General features: G+C 39.8%; 1 protein-coding gene across 3 annotated transcripts in view; it reads left to right on the top strand.

Moving 5' to 3' along the window:
• The window catches only part of HBS1L (HBS1 like translational GTPase), a 105439-nt gene that overhangs the window by 63453 nt on the left and 19939 nt on the right, over positions 1–22047 (top strand). For all 3 annotated transcript variants that reach the window (XM_024208021.2, XM_026649805.1, XM_024208040.3), the window contains 6 exons: positions 4891–4999; positions 14109–14368; positions 14897–15062; positions 17086–17203; positions 20233–20379; positions 21323–21397. In XM_024208021.2, the coding sequence (XP_024063789.1) occupies positions 4891–4999; positions 14109–14368; positions 14897–15062; positions 17086–17203; positions 20233–20379; positions 21323–21397 (875 nt within the window). The remainder of the gene's footprint in view (positions 1–4890; positions 5000–14108; positions 14369–14896; positions 15063–17085; positions 17204–20232; positions 20380–21322; positions 21398–22047) is intronic.

Raw genomic sequence — 22047 nt, forward strand, 5'->3', positions numbered from 1 at the left:
CCACTATCATGACTGCCACTGATTTTTGGTAATCTCAGCAGAGAGTCCAAGGACTGAATGGGCATTGAAACTGAATCATACTCTCCTTCTTAGAGGAGGTCCTTCCAGGTTAGGGTTGAGAGAGACATGCTGAATGTTTGAGGAAGGTTGCATTGCTGCTGGCTCTGTTCTGTGATTAAACTGGTCTTCAGTCTTCAAGGTAGTCAGTGTTACACTCTGTAAGGGCATTACATTTACACACAGTTGCTAAAAGTAGAAAATCGAAGTCCCACACATGTAAAAGTAAAATAAAGGGAATATAGATTGATGTAAAATTTACAGAAGCACCTGTCTCGCTTTCAAAACTGACTTAGACACTTAGGAGTCTACGTCTCACTGGCTGTAAGCACTTAGGAGTTTAAGACACTTTTGAAAACTGAACATAAGCTCCTAAATTACTTACATGCTTTTGAAAAATTTTCCCTTTATCTATAGTGTTGTTGTGTATAGTGATGTTAACAGTTTGAGGGGATGTAACTGCAGCTTCCAGTTGCCATTGAAACAAGTAGGATGTAAATATTAGTCCAAATTAGGGTGACCAGATGTCCTGATTTTATAGGGACAGTCCTGATTTTTGGGTCTTTTTCTTGTATAGGCTCCTATTACCCCCCACCTCCTGTCTGGTCACCCTAGTCCAAATTCTCTGTGTAGCAGAGCCTTTGAACTGCTCAGGCAGAGCAAAGAGGTCACTCAATTAGGGTGAACTGCAAACAAAATGGGGCAGACAAACCCCAAAGGCTGGTGGATATTCCAATACTTAGTTTACCAAGCCAGCACAAAAAGCTTCTATAGTACCTCACTGGTTACTTAGAAGTCCAAACAACAAGTTCCCTTAAAGTACCCAGCCTCAGGTCTCCATCCAGATACACACGTCAGATATGATGATGATTACTGAAAATCTTATCTCATCATATAAAAGAAAAGGTTCTTCCAATCTCAAAGGATCAGCCACATACCCAGGTCCAATTATAACTTAGATCTTACCCAAAATACACGCTTATAGCCAATTCTTATTAACTAAGCTAAAATTTATTAAAAAAGAAAAGAGAGTGAGTGTTGGTTAAAAGATCAATATACATACAGACTTGAATTCAATTCTTGAGGTTCAGATACACAGCAGAGATGAGTTTGTAGTTGCCAAAAGTCCTTTTAGAAATAGTCCATCGGTTATAGTCCAATGTCCATATTCAGGGTGACTCCAGTCAGTGACTGGGATCTCAGTCCTTATGGCTTAAGGCAGGCCTGCACAACATGCGGCCCAGGGGCCACATGTGGCCCGTGTGGGCTCACTGTGCAGCCCATGGGGGGTGAGTAGGTGGGCTCACTGTGCGGCCCGCGGGGGGTGAGTAAGGAAACGGCGGGTGAGGGAGGGGGGCTGAGGAGGCGAGCGGGCGGGCAGTGTTGGGGGGTGAGGAGGCAAGTGGGCGGGCAGTGGTGGGAGAGCAGGTGAGGCAGCGGGGGCGGGACTGAGGAGGTGAGTGGGCGGGCAGTGGCGGGGGGGTGAGTAGGCGAGCCAGGGGGCTGAGGAGGTGAGTGGGCGGGCAGTAGCAGGGGGGCAGGTGAGCCGGCGGCGGGGGAGGAGGCGGCTGAGGAGGCGAGCGGGTGGGTGGTGGCGGGGGGTGAGTAGGTGAGCTGGGGGGGAGGGGCTGAGGAGGTGAGCAGGCGGGCAGTGGTGGGGGGGCAGGTGAGCCGGCGGAGGGGAGTGGGGGCTGAGGAGGCGAGCCGGGGCGGTGGGGGGCTGAGGAGGCGAGCGGGTGGGCAGTGGCGGGGAGTGAGGAGGCGAGCGGCGAGTCGGAGGCTGACCTGTTCTACTGATCTGGTCTGGCTCCCATCCCCTCTCCAAGGGTTGCAGCTGTCTGGAGGTGCTGCCTTCCACACCTTCCTCCTTCACACCTCATTCATTCAGCAGGGCAATTGATTACAAAGTGGGGGGAAGATCTTATTCTACTTCTAGCAAAAAGACATTTTTCTTTTACCTTAATTATACTAACTTAGGGGCGGCTATAACATATTACCAAGGTTCAATACTGCTGTTTCAGCAGGGCGGCGCTGGGGAAGGAGGGTTTTTTTCCACGGGGCAGGCGGCGCTGGCGGGGGGGTGGGCGGTGCTGGAGGGTGTGTGTTTCGGCAGCGCTGGAGGGGTTGTTTCCATGGGGGGGGGGGGGCGGCACTGGGGGGAGTGTTGTGTTTTGGGGGTGCCTGGGTGGTACTGGGAGGGGGTTCGGCGGGGCCGGGGAGGTTCGGCCCTCAGCTGTTTTCTTTGGAGTAATATGACCCTCGCCGCTTTATGAGTTGTGCAGGCCTGGCTTAAGGCTTCCCCCTCTTGAAACCCAAAGCAGATCTGAGATGAAGTAGGATGTGTGCGGTTCTGGTCACCCCATCTGAAAAAAGTTCTACTAGAATTGGAAAAAGTACAGAGAAGGGCAACAGAAATGGTTAGGGGTATGTAACCACTTCTACAAGAGGGGAGATTAAAAAGACTGGAATGGTTCATCTTAGAAAAGAGACAACGGGGGATAGAGATCTATAAAATCATTAATGTTGTGGAGAAAGTGAATAAGGAAGTGTTATTTATTCTTTCACTGAATACAAGAACCAGGAGTCACCCAATGAAATCAATAAGTCAACAATTTTAAAGCAAACATAAGGAAGTACTTCCTTCATATAATGCACAGTCAACCTGTGGAACTTGTTGCCAGGGGATGTTGTGAAGGCCCAAAGTATAACTGGGTTCAAAAAAAGAATTCGATAAGTTCATAGACCATAGGTCCATTAATGGCCGTTAACTAAGATGATCAGGGACGCAACCCCATGCTCTGTGTGTCCCTAAACCTCTGAGTGTCAAAACCTGGGACTGGATGACAGGTGATGGATCACTCGATAAATTTCCCCGTTCTGTGCATTCCTCTGAAGCATCTGGCACTGGCCACTGCTGGAAGACACGATACTGGGCTAGATGGACCATTGATCTGATCCAGTATGGCCATTCTTATGTTAAAACTTTTCCCTGGGGGCTGGATACTAGTTTTCTGTGAGCCACAAAAAGAAATATAATTACAGATTCTAGAATCAGATTTTTTTTTAGGATTTAAATTTTAACTTTTAAGGCATTAATGGGGTCAAGAAATAATAAAATTAAATAAGCATTTTGAGATATGGCTGCTAGAGAGATGTCAGAACTAAAGTGCGAAGAGAAAAAGCAAAATAGTAATAAGAATGATGTAATTTTTCAGGTTGAATAGCTCTCAGTTTAGTCTTTAGTTGACCCGTGTAAGTGCTTTAAAACCAAACAAATACTTTGTTTTCAACCAGTGGTCTGTGACCCATGAAAAGTGAGAAGTTTTCAATCCCCACCATTTATTTTAGACAGTTGTGTAATTTATGTATTACTAGCTGCATCCTATTTGTGTATAATCCATAAATTTAATAGCATCTCATGCATATGTCATAAGTAACTCTGAGCTTTTCATGTCTATCACTCCTTTATTTTCTTGCATTTCGTTATTTTATTTTATTTTATTTTATTTTATCCCTTATTTATACCCACTCTGGATGCGTGTGTGTGTGTGTTTGATCAAAACCAATTATTATTTTTCATATTTGAATAAAGATTTTTAAATCTAAAAATGTGCAGTTTTTCTCAGCATATATATATATATATATATATATATATATATATATATATATTAATCCTTGTATTAATCATACTTAGCTCTTATAAGCACTTTTCACCCATAGATCTCCAAATGCTTTACAAATAAAAGTGAGCATCATTATCCCCATGTTACAGGTGGGGAAAATTGAGCAAAGAGAGATGAAGATAAACTCATTAAATATTGAATATTGTGACCAGCTGTGGGATCTTAAAAAAATGCACATGCTCTTTTGGCTTGCTCTCTATTAAAGAACTGTCTGTGGTATTCTGTTTCCTCACCTGAAACATAACTTTAAGAGCCTTGACCACAATTATATATAACCTGTATAGCAATTTGATTGTGTGGTTTTGAAGATATAGCTGTCGTGCTTAAAATACAATAAAAAGTAACCATTGAGTGGAAGGATCAAATGACTCTTAACCCATCTTACTATAGTCAGGCAGAACAATTAAAATACTTATTCATCAAGAAAGAGTGTTCATTTGGTGTTGAAAATTAGAATTGCAGTCATATTGTTCAATAAACCAGCATCTCAGAGCCATGACTTAAGAAGAAGGTTGCTAGGAATGTGGATTCTTCTCTTTCAGAGGTCAATGACCCTTTTGTACAGCCTTCAAAGGAATTTGATTGAAAATTTTTTAGGTTTTGCAAGACCGCTGGAATACCAGTTCACATAATTCAAAGTAAAACCTTATTATATGCTTGGTCTGGTTTGTTTAGTTTTAAATAATAGTAAAAATATGTGACCTGAAACTCACTCATTTAATCTTACTATAGCATAACACACCCAGCAGCATTAAAAAAGATACATACATTCAACAAGAACAAATCAACTCCACTCAGCCAGCCAGTGAATCAGCAACAAAACCTCTTTTCCATTCCTCATTTTCTCTGGGAAGATACCCTCAATCTTCTCGAAAAACTCTATAAAATAAATTGTAACTTTTGAATGACACCATCTACCTCTAAATCAGTGGAGAAACAATAGAGCCTTTCACTGGAAATACATTTGTTTATGTAGTCCCATGGGTAGATAAAGCAAAATAAAAACATTTTCATCTTGTAAGTGTGAAATTCACACTTTCTGGGCTGCCAAAAAATGGATTACATTAGGAGTGTAACTTGTTAAATCTTCTATGATTCCATCAATGTTCGTTCCAATTTTAACTTCACACTTTAATTTTTCTGCTGCTAGGAAAACCAAGAGATTCCCAGTCAACCAGAATCGATTCTAAAATTGTGCCGAAAGTTACCAAAATGACTGTGTCTGGAAAGAAACAAGCTATGGGATTTGAAGTTCCAAGGTAAACCAAGCTTCATACCTCAAGATACTTTAACAGTTCTTCTTTCAGACTGGTGCACCTGTAGCAAGTTTACTTCTTTTTTATATATATTTTACAGAGTTTTTAGTGTACACTCTGCAAAACTAACCATCTTGGCTTCTTGTTTGACTCATAATTACTTTCAGAAGAAGGCCTCTCACGTTGTGAGTTTAACAAATCCTTTCACTATGAATAGTGCAGAGATATCAACTAGTCAGATTATTTAAACATCCGCTTCATAGAATGCTAACGCTAATCTTTCTGGAGGCTAGTTTATTTAAAAATAAATTTTCTAAATGGAATTATGAGACAAGTCACTAAAAACTATAATTGGTTATTCATTGAAAGGAAATAGCTTAAACAATGAGAACATAATTTATGGGGAAAATAATCATTTCAGGCTAATTTCCCTCCATTGCACATGCAGCTTCCATTGCCTTAAGTAGGATGCCTATACACCTATTAGAAGGCAGAATTTGGACATTTTTGTGATTGCTTTAAAATAATACGATTGAGCAAAATTAGGAGGGTCAGATTAAATTAGGATTTGTAGAGTAGTAGTCTTTCCTTTCACAGACTAAAGGCCAAACAAATTAAAGAAAACAGTTCTGAAAATAAATTCGGAGTTCAGAGAGCTGAATCTTTAATAGTGAGTGACTAATAGCTGTCTAAGTGTCATACATTGTAACAGTAGAATCTCCTATTTCTTCTTTTATGTATTTAAAAAAGAAAGTTAATGGAAGATTTAGTGTTAGAAATATATCCGGAATAAAAGGAGAGTGTAGTTGTGCTATGAGAGCATTGTGTGGGATGTCAGCTTTCTTCCATAGTAAAACTCATTCATTTGATAGGAAAAATTTAGCAGCATGTTAGGTGTCTGAATCAGAAAAAGGACATCACAAGAACCAGCAGAACAAACTGCCCTGCACAGCTCATCAGTGTGTACAACTCTGCTCTGGAGGGATCATTTTAGAAATCAGAATGTGTTCATGTGCATTTTGTGTTCTTCTTCTGCTAAAACTGCCAAGAAAGTTGGCAGTTCTGTCTGTCATAGGATTTTCTACACTGTCCATCCAACATGCTATCTAAGGGCAATTAATTCCAATTGTGATAGTGGTTTTGTAATATGGTGTCAGCTCATGGGGGACTGCACTGAGACTATAATTTCACGCAGGCCACTGAATATCCATCAGGTGGCGATAACTACTTTTAGCTATTTACCTGGAGCAATTTATAATCTGTGAGTTGGAGGTTGACTCTAACATGTAACTCCTTGAGTCTTTCAAAATCCTGCCAGTACTACTGGGGAATCTGTGAAATAGAGTTAAAATATGACCAGTGACATACATATATTCATAGTAACCAGGGACTCTGGGTGAAATCTTTTTCTCATTTACTTCAGTACGGACAGAAGATCACCCTCCCTCTCTAGTGTTTCCTATGGCACCTTTTATAGTCTGTGGTTCTGCATGGGAAGTGGTAAAACTTGTTGCTCTGAGTAAAAGTTTCTAAAAAAGAAAGAGAAAAAGTAGATGTAAGTGATAAAGCTCTCCATCCATCAACAGTCCTAAAAGGATTGTAGGAATAGTTTGTTTTTTAAGTGCCTAACAAAAATCACAATTAAAAATATTCTTCTTATAAAAGAAGCAGTTTGGAGTTGACCATGCATGTACTGTCTATTGAACAACAGCCACACTTTGAGTTCCTGTATTGTCCATTTCTTGGGGCAACGGGGAGGTAAACTCTGGAAGACTACTCCCGTATCCAGAGGCTAAAGTAAATTCAGGATAGGCAGCTGGTGGTCCATTTTCTTTTTGAAATCATCAGTATCCCTTTCTCTTTTCTAGTGACCCTAAAGTGGAACTGTATATGCTTCCCTTTTAGTGGTGGTGCTGTTTTGTTTTATAGCAGTCCTTAACTCTGAAGTAGCTGCTTGTCATCCAGCTGGGTTTGAATACTCAGTGTTCTGAGAGAGGTTTAATTTCTCATGCAGTACTTCATTTAAAAATAGTTGGGAACATTATAGAAGTGATGCAACTAATTAGAATGGGGGAAGGCTTTGTTCTGTTCAAAAAGCTACCATTATTTGAATGGAGCCTGCCTTCTTAATGGAGTTTTACTCTAGTGGAGTCATGGAAAAGTCATTATTGATTATGTAAGATGTGAGATCTGAAGAGAGTCCTGCTGGAAGGCTAGAGAAGCATCCTGGCAAACAAGGAGCACTTCTTGGAGGGTTAGTTAATAAGATTTGTGTTTTACATGCATAGACAGGTTGGAGAAGGCCATACAATGGACAGTTTAGTCTGTAGGAAGCCGAATGGCGGCGCCTGTAGCTAGACACAGAGTGGTTAGCCAAAATATTAGTGTTGCTTTACAAGCTTATCATTGCTTTGCAGCTGTTACACATGTAGTTCTGAACTAGAAACAAACAAAAAAACCCAACACTGAGTCTCTGTACTACAGTGTTTTCTTTTACACTAGTATGATCTGGAATACTGAAAGCATAATAGTATGATGTTTAGGATCAGGGGAATTGGAAAGTTTAATAATACCTATGAAAGATTCTTTATTAGCTTTCTTTAGTCAGTCTTGATGTTAAGGTTCCATTTATAAATGGCTTACAAAGGGTTAATAAATAGTTTTAAAATAAGTGCACTACGGAGATGAGTAGCATGTGCTTATAGCCATTAATGCACTTCAGTGTTCTAGAAGGTTATAAGCAATCTGTTGGACTCCATAACAATCAATTAAGCATTTATTAAAACATTTTATAAATACTTTATTAATCCTTTATAAACTCTGTAAATGGAACCTTAATATAAAATATGATCTTTTCTTCTTTAAAAAAGTTTATTAAAACGGATGGTTATTGGCAGTTGTGAATTGCTTATAGAGTTCTGGTTGCCTTTCTTGGGGTTGGTGAATATTATACAGGGATTATCCTGGAAAAATATGGTTTGTTCATTTCTGACAAACTGCTTCTCTGCTCCACTAACTAAAGACAATATTACCATTTTCTGTCTGTGCATGAATTCATGAAAGAAACCAGAACAAATGTAAGCAAATGAGGATGATTATTTCAGCCATGCTGACCAAATTTGTGTAGCTATAATTTGGAATGGGCAAACTAATTTTGAGAGCTTCCTTAATAAATGTAAGTTTCCCAAAGAGAGCTTGCTGTACAAAAGAGGTTTAGTATCCCTTGTGACTGGAAGATTACAAAGAATATTTAACTGAAATTTTCATAGGTAAACCATAACAGATGGAACTGCACATTTTCTATTGCATTTTACTTAATTTGCAGTATTGAGACAGACAGGCAGTCTAACACATCAGTCTTTAAAAGTACATAGATCACAAAGTGGTGGATGCATGTATTATTTAAGAGAACACTCAACTGCATAAGCACTCTGAGAATTTTTCCAAGATAGAGGTTGCTGAAGCTTCTTTTCCTTCAATAAATTAATGAAATAGTTACATCCTACTGTGTTTTGAACTGCTTCACTTTTTCATGGATTTTTGCTTTTTGCCTATTTGAGGGAAGTTTGATGATCAATTTAAATACAGCTTTGGGTTTTTCGACTGAGGCTCCGTGAGTATTTGGTGCTATGATTCATCATCTTGATGCTTCTATTCACATGATGGTGTTGCATCAGTGATAGTAATGTCTCATGTTGTGACAATATTGTCATGTGTTTGATAAAATGTCATTGTGGTGCTTCCTCTTCTAGCAATGACATCATAGTACCTGAAATAAAGTTTTTGGTCAAGTTGAGAACTTGGATTTGATTAACGGAATCGCTCACTCTATTTCCCAGGCTCCTCAGTTTCCCCATTTATAAGCAGGTCCCCCAACCTATTTGTCTGACTCTCCACTTTGCAAAGCCCATTTTCTCCTTCCTCCCATCTTCAATTGCACCATCACTCTCCCTTCTGCTTTTCCAATCCTAATCCTTGAAATCCCAAATCTCCCCTCCCCTTATTACTCTTAGGTTTATACCCAAACCGAAATATAAGTATATAAATGAATACATTTAATAACCTTAAGATTGTGACTTTACTTGTTTTTTCTTTCCTTTTCTCATTTCTTTATTCCTTTTCTACCTTACATCAGCTCCTCAGCATAATTCTTCTCCATTCCATTTTTTCTATAGTTTTTCTCTTCCTTTTACCCTCATCCCCTTTTTCCTCACCTCCTTTCCTTTCTTCCCTGTTGTGCTTTCATCTCCCTTTGCAACCAGCACACCTAGTGTGTCACTCCTCAAGAGTCTCCAAACCCTCCTTTATAAAATCTTTCCCTCTTTGTGTTTCCCAAGTCCCCTTTCCAGTTCTCATCATGCAGCTCACACAGAAGGGAGATGAGGAAAGGTTTTGTTTAAATGTCCACTGTTTCAAATCTGCATTACCAGGGAAGGACACTCTGGGGACGCAGGCAGAGCTCCTTGCCACATGGCAGCAGGACTTTTTTTCTGGGAGAACTTCCAACAGTAAGCTTTTTTCCCACTAATTTGGAAGAGAGGAGTGATCCCCCCACCCTGGACTTGGCATTCTGTTTTTAATTTCTTCAGTCCCATGGAGAGTGAACTATAGGTAAGGGTACTTATGTGACAAATAGCTAATGACTAAGTAGGGGAAGTGGCAGCCAGACATTAGGGGCCTCATTGAAAAGGATCATAGTATTGCTGGAGGAGTCTGGATAGTTGAGGCTGTACACATAGGCTGCCAGTGATGAGATTTATGACTTTTACAAATTGATGGTCTCTCTGACTGTGCATTTTGAGATCCCTAAAGACTGCTGTACTTGCAATTGCACCCAGAACTCTGAAGAAAGAAAATCCCCTAGAATATAAAGCTTTACATTTTCTAAGTAATTATCAAAGACTAATTTTCTGAGAAAATTCTAATTAATACACAGCCATAAAAGATTACTGCTAAGAAATTGAGACTTTCATAAATATAGTTAAGCCAATAAAAAAGTTATAACCTGTGATTAATTTTTTAATCTGTTGTTCAGTGTTCTTGGTTTTTTGTCTTTGCCTTGGTATTTGGGTAGCCTTAGTATAAAAATCTCTAGAACTGTGCTTGAAAAGCTGCAGAAAAACTTCTGAATTCTGCTTTTGGGGTTGTATTAATTGCAGTTTCATATAGTTTCTTCACTTTTAACTTTTGTTTTTAATTAGCATGGGAAGTTGTGCAGACAATGAAAGGGAAGGTAGTGGGTTGCCATCTACAAAGTCAAGTTTGACCTCTTTTCTTATGCAAGAACTTCTCTCTAGATCTTTAAATGTCATAAGGAGACCAATATAAAGTATATCTGTTCTTTTGAATATGTGCAAGTGTTACGCTTCAGTCTGAAAGCATTGGGTGTTAAAATTATGAAGAATAAGTACCTAAAAAAATCTCAGAGAAAAGGCTGGAAGAGCGTCTTTATCTTGATCGGAAAAGCCTGATACAAGTAAAGTATGTATACATATGTAACTCCGAAATAATGCATGACTTCTGTCAAAACTGATTTGGCCTACTTTATAACTTCTGCTATTTAAATCTACTGTTCAGGTAGTGGGAAAAGCGCTCTCACTACAGTTCTCTGTGCATGTGTATTTGGTGCAAAAACTAATTATATATTTTGTTTTATGAAAGAAATGTCTAAACAGACAGGAATTGGGGAAGGTGATTTTGAATGAAATGAACTTAGTACTGGTTTGTTTCCAGAACAGGCATTCAGTTTAAACCCAATATACTATTTGTTTAAGTAACTTTAAAAAAAATGAAGGACTTTGGTACACAATGCAGAATAGGTGCTAATTTGAAATATTTTCTAGTAAAAGCAAGCATGGATGGCTGATGTTATATTTTTCTGTAGTTCCTATGCAGTCATTTTTTCCCCTTAACTACTTTTAAATATGAATGTTTTGATGATCCACTACTTTCAGATCTTTAGCACAGGAAATGAAGAATAGCTTTTTCAGTTTAAATTATAGGGGGAATTTATTTTGTTGGAATGTGACCAAGACAAAAGTGCTCACACACATCTAAATGGGGTGCCATGGGGACAGGGGTCTTTAATGACCATCAAAGGTCAGGGCCTTGGCTTTAGATCTCATCAGGAAGATGGCACCTCCAGCAGCACGTTGCCCTGATACAGTACTGGGCCATTTAGTTTAGTTCTGAATTTGAGGAAAGAGTATGACCTATAAAATCACCAATGCCACTTCCTGCATCGCATGTGGTAGACTTCCTTTGCAGGTGTGCAATGTGGGTCCTCACCAGGCTTAATTTCTTTTAGTTAGAGACCTGACTAGATCATAAACTATTCTGTCTCTGACACTACAATTATAAGAGTTAGAAAATCTGGGTTAGATTGTTCCCTACAATTTGTGTCATGGAAAATAGCCCAAAGTAGTTTTCAACCTTTTTTCATTTGTGGACTCCTAAAAAAATTTCAAATGGAGGTACGGACCCCTTTGGAAATCTTAGACATAATCTATGGACCTCCTGGGGTCCACAGATCACAGCTTGAAAACCATTGGCCTAAAGCAGTGTTTCTCAAACTGGGGCCGCCGCCTGTGTAGGGAAAGCCCCTGGCAGGCTGGGCCGGTTTGTTTACCTGCCGCATCCGCATGTCCGGCTGATCGCGGCTCCCACTGGCTGCGGTTCGCTGCTCCAGGCCATTGGGAGCCGCTGGAAGCGGTGCGGGCCGAGGGACATACTTGCCGCCGCTTCCAGCAGCTCCCATTGGCTTGCAGTGGCGAACCGCAGCCAGTGGGAGCTCCGATCGGCTGGACCTGCGGATGGGGCAGGTAAACAAACCGGCCCGGCCCGCCAGGGGCTTTCCCTACACAAGCGGCGGCCCCAGTTTGAGAAACACTGGCCTAAAGTAAGAAAGAGATTCCTAGTAGGGTTGAAAACTGGCAGAAAATGAGTCCGCTACACTGTTTGATGCCATCATGTGATAAAAGGATGAAGTGGAACACCATGCTGATCACAAAATTCTGATGTATATGGAAAAGTAGTTTTGGTTATGAAAGCTGAAGGGGAGGAAACAGGGAAATATACTCTGACAGGTAAATGGAAAGTGAATCATGAAAACTCACTCTGATGCAACTTGAGATTGTATTAGCTTCCACTGGCAGGGCTTCTTGGGCCAAAAGTGATGAATAAAGTTATCTGCCTCCAGAAAAGCCAGCGGCAAAAGGATATTGGGGTTTGGAGGGAGATGGGGGGGGACGCAGATATGATTATTGCAGTAACATCCTTCCATCCCCTATACATATTTTTTAAAGTGCAGTGTAGTTATGTGGCACTGCCTGGAGCACCCTCCAATGGCAAGCTGGTGCAGAACATGTACACCTGCCTCAGTTTCCCCTTGAAATCCACCCATGAAAAGTAATATTTTCTCTTAGTGGCAATTTTGTACCCTTTTATTCATTTAAAGGGATGCAGTCCACAAATCTTCTCTAAAACAGTTCTTCTAAAAATCCTAAAGTAAAACAAATGTTTACTATGCAGAAGCTCTTCAATCCCATTCAACGGTCACTCTTCCCAGATCACCTACCCCGAGAGTCATCACTCACTTGGTCACAGTTCCTTTTAGCCCCTGTGTCAAGGCCCCATTCTCTAGGTCAACTACCTGAGATTTCCAAGACCTGCTTCTCTCCCATGTTTTCTCCCGTAGCCCCAAGTCATGTCTCCCACAACAGAACTCCCTGCAGCGTTCACTGACCAGACCTCTTTGCCTGTGAGTCCTACCCCTGCTCCTTGGATCTGTCCTTCAGTATCAACCCTCTTGTACTGGGCTCAGCTTCTCTTAACCAGGCCGGTTCTTCCCCTTCTTTATAGGGGCTGATCCACAAGCTCTCCTTTAACTTACCAGGGGTTCCCCAGCTCTAGCCAATCCTCACCATCGACCTTTTGCTCTTCCCAGTCGCGTACTGTACCAGCTCTCTGCTGCTGCTGCTCCTGGGTCTCTCCTCTCTTCTTCCGGCAGCTCTCACCTGTCCGTCAGCTCTCTGTCCCCTCTTGGGCTCAGGTGTCCTCTTTTAAGCCCAGTTGGGGGTCATTGATCCCATCCTTGTTCACCAGGCAGCTTACATGCACAGAGACTGAATCAGTAGATTTTTCTGAAGCTTTGTGTATAATCCAGCATGGGAAATTTTTCAGTCTTCAGTTTTTGTTTACTGTGTTTGGCTTTTCTGTGGTGGACATCATCATAACTATCTGAGCAACTCTAATTAATGAATTTATCCTTATGACACATCTGTGAATTAGGGTTTGTTAGTTTTATTTTACAGATGGGGCACTGAGTCAGAGAGAGAGAGGAAATGATGTAACCAGGGTCACACAGAAGATCTGTGGTAGAGTTGGGAAGACACCCCATCCCGCAGATGTCCTGAATCCTAGGCCATTGCCTTAATCATAAGACCATCCTTCTTCCTCCCCCTTTTTTTTTTTTAATTAAACCTACCTTCCCCAACACAACTCTCCATAAACATGGCAACCATGCTGACTTTTGGGAAGGCATTGGAGAACAACTAGCACTCGAGTGGTTTAGCCTGCATGCATGCAACAAATTGGGTGCATTATCAGCCCAAGTATAAGCAGCATTCAGGCTTTAACCTATCCCCGAGGACTAGTCAGCTAAGCTGTTTGTAAAACACCACCACAGTTGGGTGAGAGGTTCTTGTGTATGGAGCCAGGTTAGGAACAACCTCCGGGTAAGAGTCCAAGTTAACTCTGCAGCAAAGACAACCCCTCATTAGTCATTTCTCATAACTGTCTCTTCCCTCCCCATCAAAAGAAGTGGCCATGAGGAAGAGGGTTTTTCTTACCTGAATTTCAAATAGTACATGGGATGCTTTCTTATTTTGCTTTTGTTCAGACTGCTTTTCAGTCAGGATATTCAGAGCCTGTATCTGTTGTTTGTGTCCAGTTGTTTGTCACTTCCATTTTAATAGTCTCTAACTACTTATCAGAGATTCTTAATTTGAAGGGTTGGACTCTACGTAAAGAGAAATTCCCTTTGTTCTCTGATGCTGTGTAGGGCTTCAGTGACATTCCCTATAAATCTTTGTTTTCTCTTTGCTTTCCCTAGTGTGATTGCTGAAGAGAATGGCCATAGTGCTAATACACCTCAAAAAAGACCATCATCTGAAGATTCCAGTGTCACTTCTGGAGTAGTTGAGTTGGTCTCTAAATCAGCTCTTCCATCCCAAACAATTCAGTTTCCAGAAGAGCAGAGTACAGTACCTACTCCAGTGAAAAAGTCTAGCAAGACAAGACAACAAATAGATGTGAAAGCAGAGCTGGAGAAGAGGCAAGGAGGAAAACAGCTGCTGAATTTAGTGGTAATAGGTAATACCCTTTTTTCTTTATTTTAATTCCAAATTGAATACATTTTGGGCCAGAAATGTATGCTTGTTGAGTGTGGGAATGATGCAGAAGCAAGACACTCCTCCGTTTAGGAAAGGAAACATCTCAGATTGCACTAAAAACCCATCTGCTTTACCCTTCCTCTGTGGCGGGAGACACTTTTAGCCTGCATGGACTAAAATACTAACTAGTCCTTCTGCCTATCCCCCATCCTCATCTTGTCAAAATAAAATATACTTTAAAGTTGACTCATTTTTTTAGCTTTTTTTTTTTAACGAGTTTGGCAGAACAGAGGTCATTGTCAAACTTCACCCATTTCTTCTCTAGAAAACCTCTCTCTCTGTCCGCTACTATGTATGATGATCAGACTCTGTGAATTGCATGAGCATGAAACAAAACTTCAGGGCATTAGATTCCCCTATCTGCCACTGTGTTTCTTTTCCAGCTGTATTATGAAGTCTAAAATGTGTAAATTAGTAGTAATAGTCTAATGCTTACTTCCCTTCTTAGGACATGTTGATGCAGGTAAAAGTACTCTAATGGGTCATTTACTCTACCTTCTGGGCAACGTGAACAAACGAACTATGCACAAATACGAGCAGGAATCCAAAAAGGCTGGCAAAGCTTCATTTGCTTATGCATGGGTCTTGGATGAAACTGGGGAAGAAAGAGAAAGGTAGGCAAGTTATCTTCTAGTATGAACTAATGTTCTCTCTGATTGTAACGTGTTACTAAATGTCATTCCACTAATTAGCTATGTGCTACTACATTAAATGTTTTAAGAGTAAAATGTTGGGTAGGAAATATTTCATCCTCTGTGTACATAGATCTACACCATTGAAAGAAAAGTCAGTGTCTTTTCTTGGTTGTGGAAATGGAATGCCATTGAGAAGTTAGGTATTTTTTGTTGTTGTTAACATCCTCAGTATGAGGAACTGATAGAATTTGTTTGATCAAGGCACCAGCACATGTGAGGAGTTTAAGGAAGGTGACATTTTTGGTCTATTATATCTGACTCGTTAAATTAATATTAGAACTATTTTTGAAAAGTCCCTGCCAGTGACATATTACATTGAAATAAAATGTGTAAATACTTTTTCTGTGTAATGCATTTTAAATTGTATTACAGTGAGGAAATACATGAGGAGGAAGTGATGTGGATAATTTAAAAAATTCATAAAATGGCTTTTTAAAACTGTATAATTTGGATCTGTGGACAATGATCTGTGTTCAGAAAAACATGAACTAAACTGTAGAATTAATATCTTACCACAGTTTTTGTGGTATTCACCAGTATCTTAGGTTTCATTTAAAACCACAGAGAGAAATTTGTTTATCTAATGTAATTGTATTTTTATGTCATGCTCATCACCCATGGTATCATGGTATTAAAGCTCCTCTGGTTGCATAGATAACCTTGAAAATGTAAACTGATGCAGAGGAATGGGCTGCAGAGAGACTAGCTTTTTAAAAAATAAAAGAGAAATGAACTTGTACAGTGTTCATACCTATAACTAAACTTCTGCATTTGCCAGTCTTCCCGTACATATGTTCAATACAGGCTTGTGTGTGAAAAGGTCAAAAAAACCAGTCAACCAAAAATCAGTGTTGCAGACAAAAATGTGAAAAATGGTTTTTGTCTCAAAGTTTAAAACCTTGAAAATAGAATTTGGCCGTCTGTTAATAAAATATTTCTAAATGTTGCCTTAAAACGAAAGTGTTATTAAGCATCAGGACGTATATAATGGAAGCAATGTCTTTTTGCCTTTATTTCTATAAATAAAAGATTTATTCTATGTTTTAAGGGAAACTTAGATAATTTCCACCCTCAAAACAGGCTAAGAACTTCTTGAATGATTTTTCCCTCATCCTTTTCCACTCTCAAGCCAATATTTTAAAACTAAAGTGTTCTGAAGCTCTCCTCAAATATTTAAATAGTTCTTTGCTGTCATTTGGTGTCATGATTAAAAAATGGATGGGCCAAGGCAATTTCCCACGGGTGCTATTTAGTCAAATTTAGAATTGAGTCCAGAACTATTCTGTCCTTTCTGAATTATAACAGGCATATGTGAATGCGGGGGGACATTTACAAAAATATAATCTTATTCCTATAGTTGTATACGTAGTAATTTTTTCTTGGTTGTGCTCTTGCTGCTGTTGATGCTTATTTTTTCAGGGGCGGAGAACTTCAAAATACTGACTTACAAAATGTGACAGCTGCTTTGCGCTTTAGTAGTTAATTCTGAACTTTGCTACTTGTTCTTTGATTCGAGGACATAATCCATTATTGTATACAACTGTCATATTGTCAGCCTCTAGGACTTCAACCGTTTACCTGTACTTTTCCTATCTGCATTTTTTGGCTGACTATACATCTCCCCTCCTGCCTGGCATAGCAGAATTAGATTTGAATATCTTTATACATAGCAAAGCAGCATATAAAGGGGAAGAAGAGTAAAACTTCTCTCAGCAACATATGCTTTCTTAACTTCTTTAAGATGAAATTCTGATGCAGATGGATAGTTTCTCCAATGAAAGGGAAAGTCAGTGCCACAAATAGACTTATTAAATTGGCCAAAATTTAGTACTGGTTAAATCAAATAGCAGCCACAGTGTTCTGATTTGTTAAGTTTAATAACTTTGTGTGGAGAACTTTGGAAGCAGTTGTAATGGTGTATTACATGTTTGTTTTATTTAAGGGGAGTAACAATGGATGTGGGTATGACCAAATTTGAGACAAAGACTAAAGTTATTACATTGATGGATGCTCCGGGCCATAAAGATTTCATCCCAAATATGATCACAGGAGCTGCACAGGTAGCAAACATTTCTTAACTGCACCTATCAAATATAATGTGATGTTTTATAATTTAGTATTCTACTTTATTTGAATCTAACATTTAAATAAAAAAAAAAGTAGTGGAATCTTTAACAGAGTTTATATACTGCATATGATCAGTTAATCTTATTCTGTTCTGTTCAAAATATCATAAATGTAAATTTATTTTGTGCTTCCTAACCTGTAGAAAAAATATGGGGAAAATAAGTCTTTATTTCAGGAAGGAAAGGAGTCTTAGAAACTGAAATATCTTATGCTTTTTCTAAACTGAAAGCTGACATTCTTTTCTGGAAATTTTAAAGGCAGTATTTTAGGTTAGTCAACTATATTGAGGTAAAAGGTTTTCACGTTTATTAATGAACTACTTTGAATACTTTATTGCACTAGGATAACTCCAAGAACAGCTTAGCTTTAAATATTCAAACTTGAATGTATGTACTGCTCAACGGGTAGTGCTGAAAAAGTTTTATAGGGTAAAGTGTTGTAAGAAGCTTTGAGTGAAAACAGCAGATAACATACTATGTGGGTATACAGGTGAAGACATTCAGGAGACTGAAGCTGGTGCAGATTGCATTGGCTAGCTTACTGGGCCATCTTGCTGGAAGCACATGATACTAGTGCTCTGGGATTTGCATTTGCTTTCTGTTGGTCTCCGGGTGAAGTTTCATGTTAAAGCCCTGAATGGCTGAGACCTGCCTGCCAGAGAGATCACCACTTGACGTACTGCCACAGTTGCAGTCTTGCAGAGGTGCTTGAGCTGGATTTTCCCCTGTTATGAAATGAAGGGGACTGCCAGCAGGGTATTCTCTGTGAGAGTCCTGGGACTCTGGAACTTGCTCTGCAATGTGGTTTGAAATAGCCTGAATTTGATGACCTGCCAGGCATGCTTCAAAAGCTACCATCAATTTAATAGTGTTTTTTGGAGAGGATTTGAGGGTATGTTCTCAGAATAAAGAGGAATGGAAGGAAGCTTTTCTTGCTGGTTGCCTGGGCTGAATTAAATTTGTTCCTTTGTGAATGTTTGGTTTTTCAGTGTTGCTGTGTGTGTTTATGTTGTAAGATTGAGAGTAAGGGCAGCTACAGCTTTTGTACAGATTTTTTTAAATAAATTGAATGAGAGAGATTAACAAAGCTATATATATGGCTATATACATTTAAATGTATGTGATAATCTTTTTCTTTAAAAGCAGGGATTTAAATTTAAAAAACAGCTATTAACAGAATTGATAATTTACATACAGAGAAGTCAGGATAGTCAGTTTTGGTTCGCACAAAGTACTATTTTGAGCTGCTGCTTCTGCTGTGCACGATACAGTCCATATTCCTGTTACTGGTTCGACTGTTTGAAGTTAAAATGTGTTGTAATGTTTTCTTTCATATTAGAAATAATTCCTATTTTACAATGTCCGTTTTACATTTTTGCCAGTTAGTTGTCCTTAGAAACTGACACTATAATGGCCTGCAGGAAAGTCTGAGTAAACTGTTGTGCGGACGTAATTGCCAAAGTTTCAGTGACAGGCAAGAAGCAAATTTTGGCTGTAATCTCATTACTATATATTTGTTTGAAAAGTAATTCCCTAGTCATATTTATTATAATGAGTCTTACTCCATACTGGTATAGAGGGCCTTATGTAAGGTCTCAAAGTGCATCACAAAGGTGGATATTATCACAATTTTTCAAATGGAGAAATTGTGGCACACTGAGATTGAGTTGCCCAAAATCATATAGCAGGTCTATGGCAGATCTGCTGGCATGTGGGGTTTTTTATGGTGTGGATGCTTATGCATGTTACAGAATGTCCATGATTTTTTTTTAAAGTAGAAAAGGGGATCTTTAATCTCAGAAATTCTGAAAAATGCTGCACTTAACTGTACTGTTTTCTTTAATTCTATTTCAATTATTGATTCATATTGGTGACTGTACAAGTAAGTAACATGGTGAGAATATGCAAGTCCAGATCTTCAAATGCACCAGAGCTTTGGTCTGCAGGTGAAGATTAGGTGGGACAGAGGAATCTTTAATCCTCCTTTACACTCCCTCCATCCTTAGGGCTGCCAGGGGCCATTCTAGCCTTTAATGTAATTAGAGGCTTGAGTGATATTCTGCTGTCGGAGATTTCTGGAGGTCTGCTATTGCCATGCTCCCAGCACTATGAGGACGTGTTTGTAAAGAGGTGGTGTAGAATAGACTCTGATGGCTCTACAGTAATTGGGAGTTTTGCCATTCTGAGGGAATCCCCAACTGCTGTTCTGCAAAATGCAAAGCAGCCCTATCAAAGGCCGTGATCTGTCTTATAGTACACAGTGCTAATAAAATAGTTTATGCATTTTTCATCCCCAAGAGTTTTTTTTTTTTAGGGCAACTGTAGATATTTGGAGGGTTAAATTTTATTTGTTGCAGCTTTGGCAGTTTTGAGGTGTGGTTGGTTGGTTAAACGAGAGTCTGATGTGAGTTCCCTGTAACCTAAGGGGTGCTTAGGCATTGGCATGACATTACAGAGTGATGAGGTATGATATGTCTCTGTGTCAGTTGGTGTGTGGCTCAACTCACCTCATCTTATCCCTCTTATCACTTGTGTGGAGAAAGGGCATGAACTGGGACTCTGGCTTGGACCCAGGGTTCCTGGGCAGGCCTGAGAGCACAGAGAAGACGTTGCCCTCATACCCATTCTCAGGTTAGTAGAACCCAGGCCCTTTGATGCCCATTTGAAATCCACATTGGAACAGCTCTGTCAGGGAGTTTTAATAGTAGCTCCAGCTGGTTAATAGTTTTAATAAAGTTGCTGTCTCTATATTTAACCATACTGTGGTGTACATGTCTCATTGTTTCCCTGTCCACATTAGTGATCTAAAAATCAATCCTCACTCAACTGAAGTCATGCTGATATTCTCTTGGTGAGCATAGAAGGTTAAGATGTGTTTTTGTGTGACCAGTCAGGACCATATTTATCCATAATCCATTCCTCTTGTAGAAATTATTTTCCTAACCATCTTTTTTCTTACCTAGGCTGATGTGGCTATCTTGGTTGTGGATGCCAGCAGGGGGGAGTTCGAAGCAGGGTTCGAGACTGGTGGACAGACTCGAGAACATGGGTTATTGGTTCGCTCTCTTGGAGTAACACAACTGGCAGTTGCAGTCAATAAAATGGACCAGGTACTTGCTTAATAGTTTTCTTTAGTGAACAGTCTTGTCCCTTCCTGTGTGCCCTAAATTAAGGGAATCTGTGTTCTGAGGCCAGAAGGTTTGTCCTTCCCTCATTCTTTACACAGTTACCAGCTCTCATAATGTCTGTGTTCAGAAAGAAAACATTCTTCTGAAGCCTATGAACTCAGCATATCGACCAGGAAGGGGGAGATTTTCAAAAGCAACAAGGGGTAGTTAGGTGCTAAATTCCCATTGAAAGTCAATGGGAGTTGGACACGTAACTCCCCTTTGTGTTTTTTTTAAATCTCCCCAAAGGGTATTCTGTAATTAATCCTGCTGAAATTTACTGGGGTAAACTTCTGTCATGGGGATTGTCACCCTGATGACAGTTGCAGAGCCTCCTGGGGTGCCAATGAGTCACTTGTAAGGCATGCTGCTGCATGTGCTCAAAACATGCTGTTTATTTAATATTACCCTTATTTTACATTTTAGTTTTAATTTATTACTAAATACGTTTAATCTAAGAAATCCTTGTTGAGTCTGCTTTTGTTTTGCCTTTATACCTGTGTGAATTAAAAAGCAAAATCAGGGGTACTGTTCATGAACAAGTTAATTTACAGTATCTTAGACATGAAGTAGAACTGCAAATTTACCCTACAACTTGTTCCAGATGTGCAAATTTCTGTGCCTATACACAGCCCCATTGAATTCAGGTACATACTACGTTGTAGAAATAAGGCCCTCAATTCATCATCTTTCATAGTGTGCTCTATGCTGTCTTTCTCAAAATATGGAAGAAACATTATGAACATTTTATTCATTAGGCTTAATCTTTGAACTGAAGTTTTCATAGAAGATCTTAGGCAGGGTACAGTATAAGAGGTCAATGTAATTTGTATAGAAGAATATGCCAAAATCCAGTATTTTTTATCAAAATATGTTTTTATTTTAGGTCAATTGGCAACAGGAGAGATTTCAGGAAATTACCAGTAAACTTGGCCAGTTTCTTAAACAAGCTGGCTTTAAGGTAAAGTAAATTTAAGATTATGAGATTTGTAAAGGATTGGGGCCTCCCATACAGCACCCTCTTCCAGGTGGATCCAGGCTTGTGTCTGCAGAGCCAGCTCCTTCTCTGGGAAAATCCTGCCTAGGGTCCTCACAGAATCCAGGGAGGATAGTTTTCAGTCATATTCATTGCTGTGGGATTTTTATTTCAAGCCTACTTAATGAAAAGCAGGATCAACGGTTCACGGTCGCTTGGGGTGTGTGTGTGTGACAGACAGACAGTTGCCAGTCTTTTTCTAGGTGCAATGGGTAGGGTTTAATTAGCCAGCCACTAGCCTCTGAACCGAGGGGTATACCATCCCTTATACCTTCACAGGTCTTTGGCACTTTGTTCACACCTTGCTGGTACACTGGGGCAAGGTGGGATGAGTTTTTATCAGTTTTGCCTGGGCATATCAGCAAGGTCTGGGTTTTTGCTGTGCCCCCTGTGCTGAACCCATTAGCAGGTTCATGGGACATAGCAGAGTCCGAATTGTACCCCACTTGCCCTACTAGTGGGTACTTAGGCAGTGTCAGGTGTGGACAGCGAGTGTTTGGTGCCCTTCCAGCAGTCCCAGCCTCCTCTTCCTTTAGATCTCCTGGGATGCCAGAGTTGTGGCTAGTTGCCTTCTT

Source organism: Terrapene carolina, unplaced genomic scaffold, assembly GCF_002925995.2.
Source record: "Terrapene carolina triunguis isolate 2854851 unplaced genomic scaffold, T_m_triunguis-2.0 Scaffold85, whole genome shotgun sequence".
Classification (NCBI taxonomy): domain Eukaryota; kingdom Metazoa; phylum Chordata; order Testudines; family Emydidae; genus Terrapene; species Terrapene triunguis.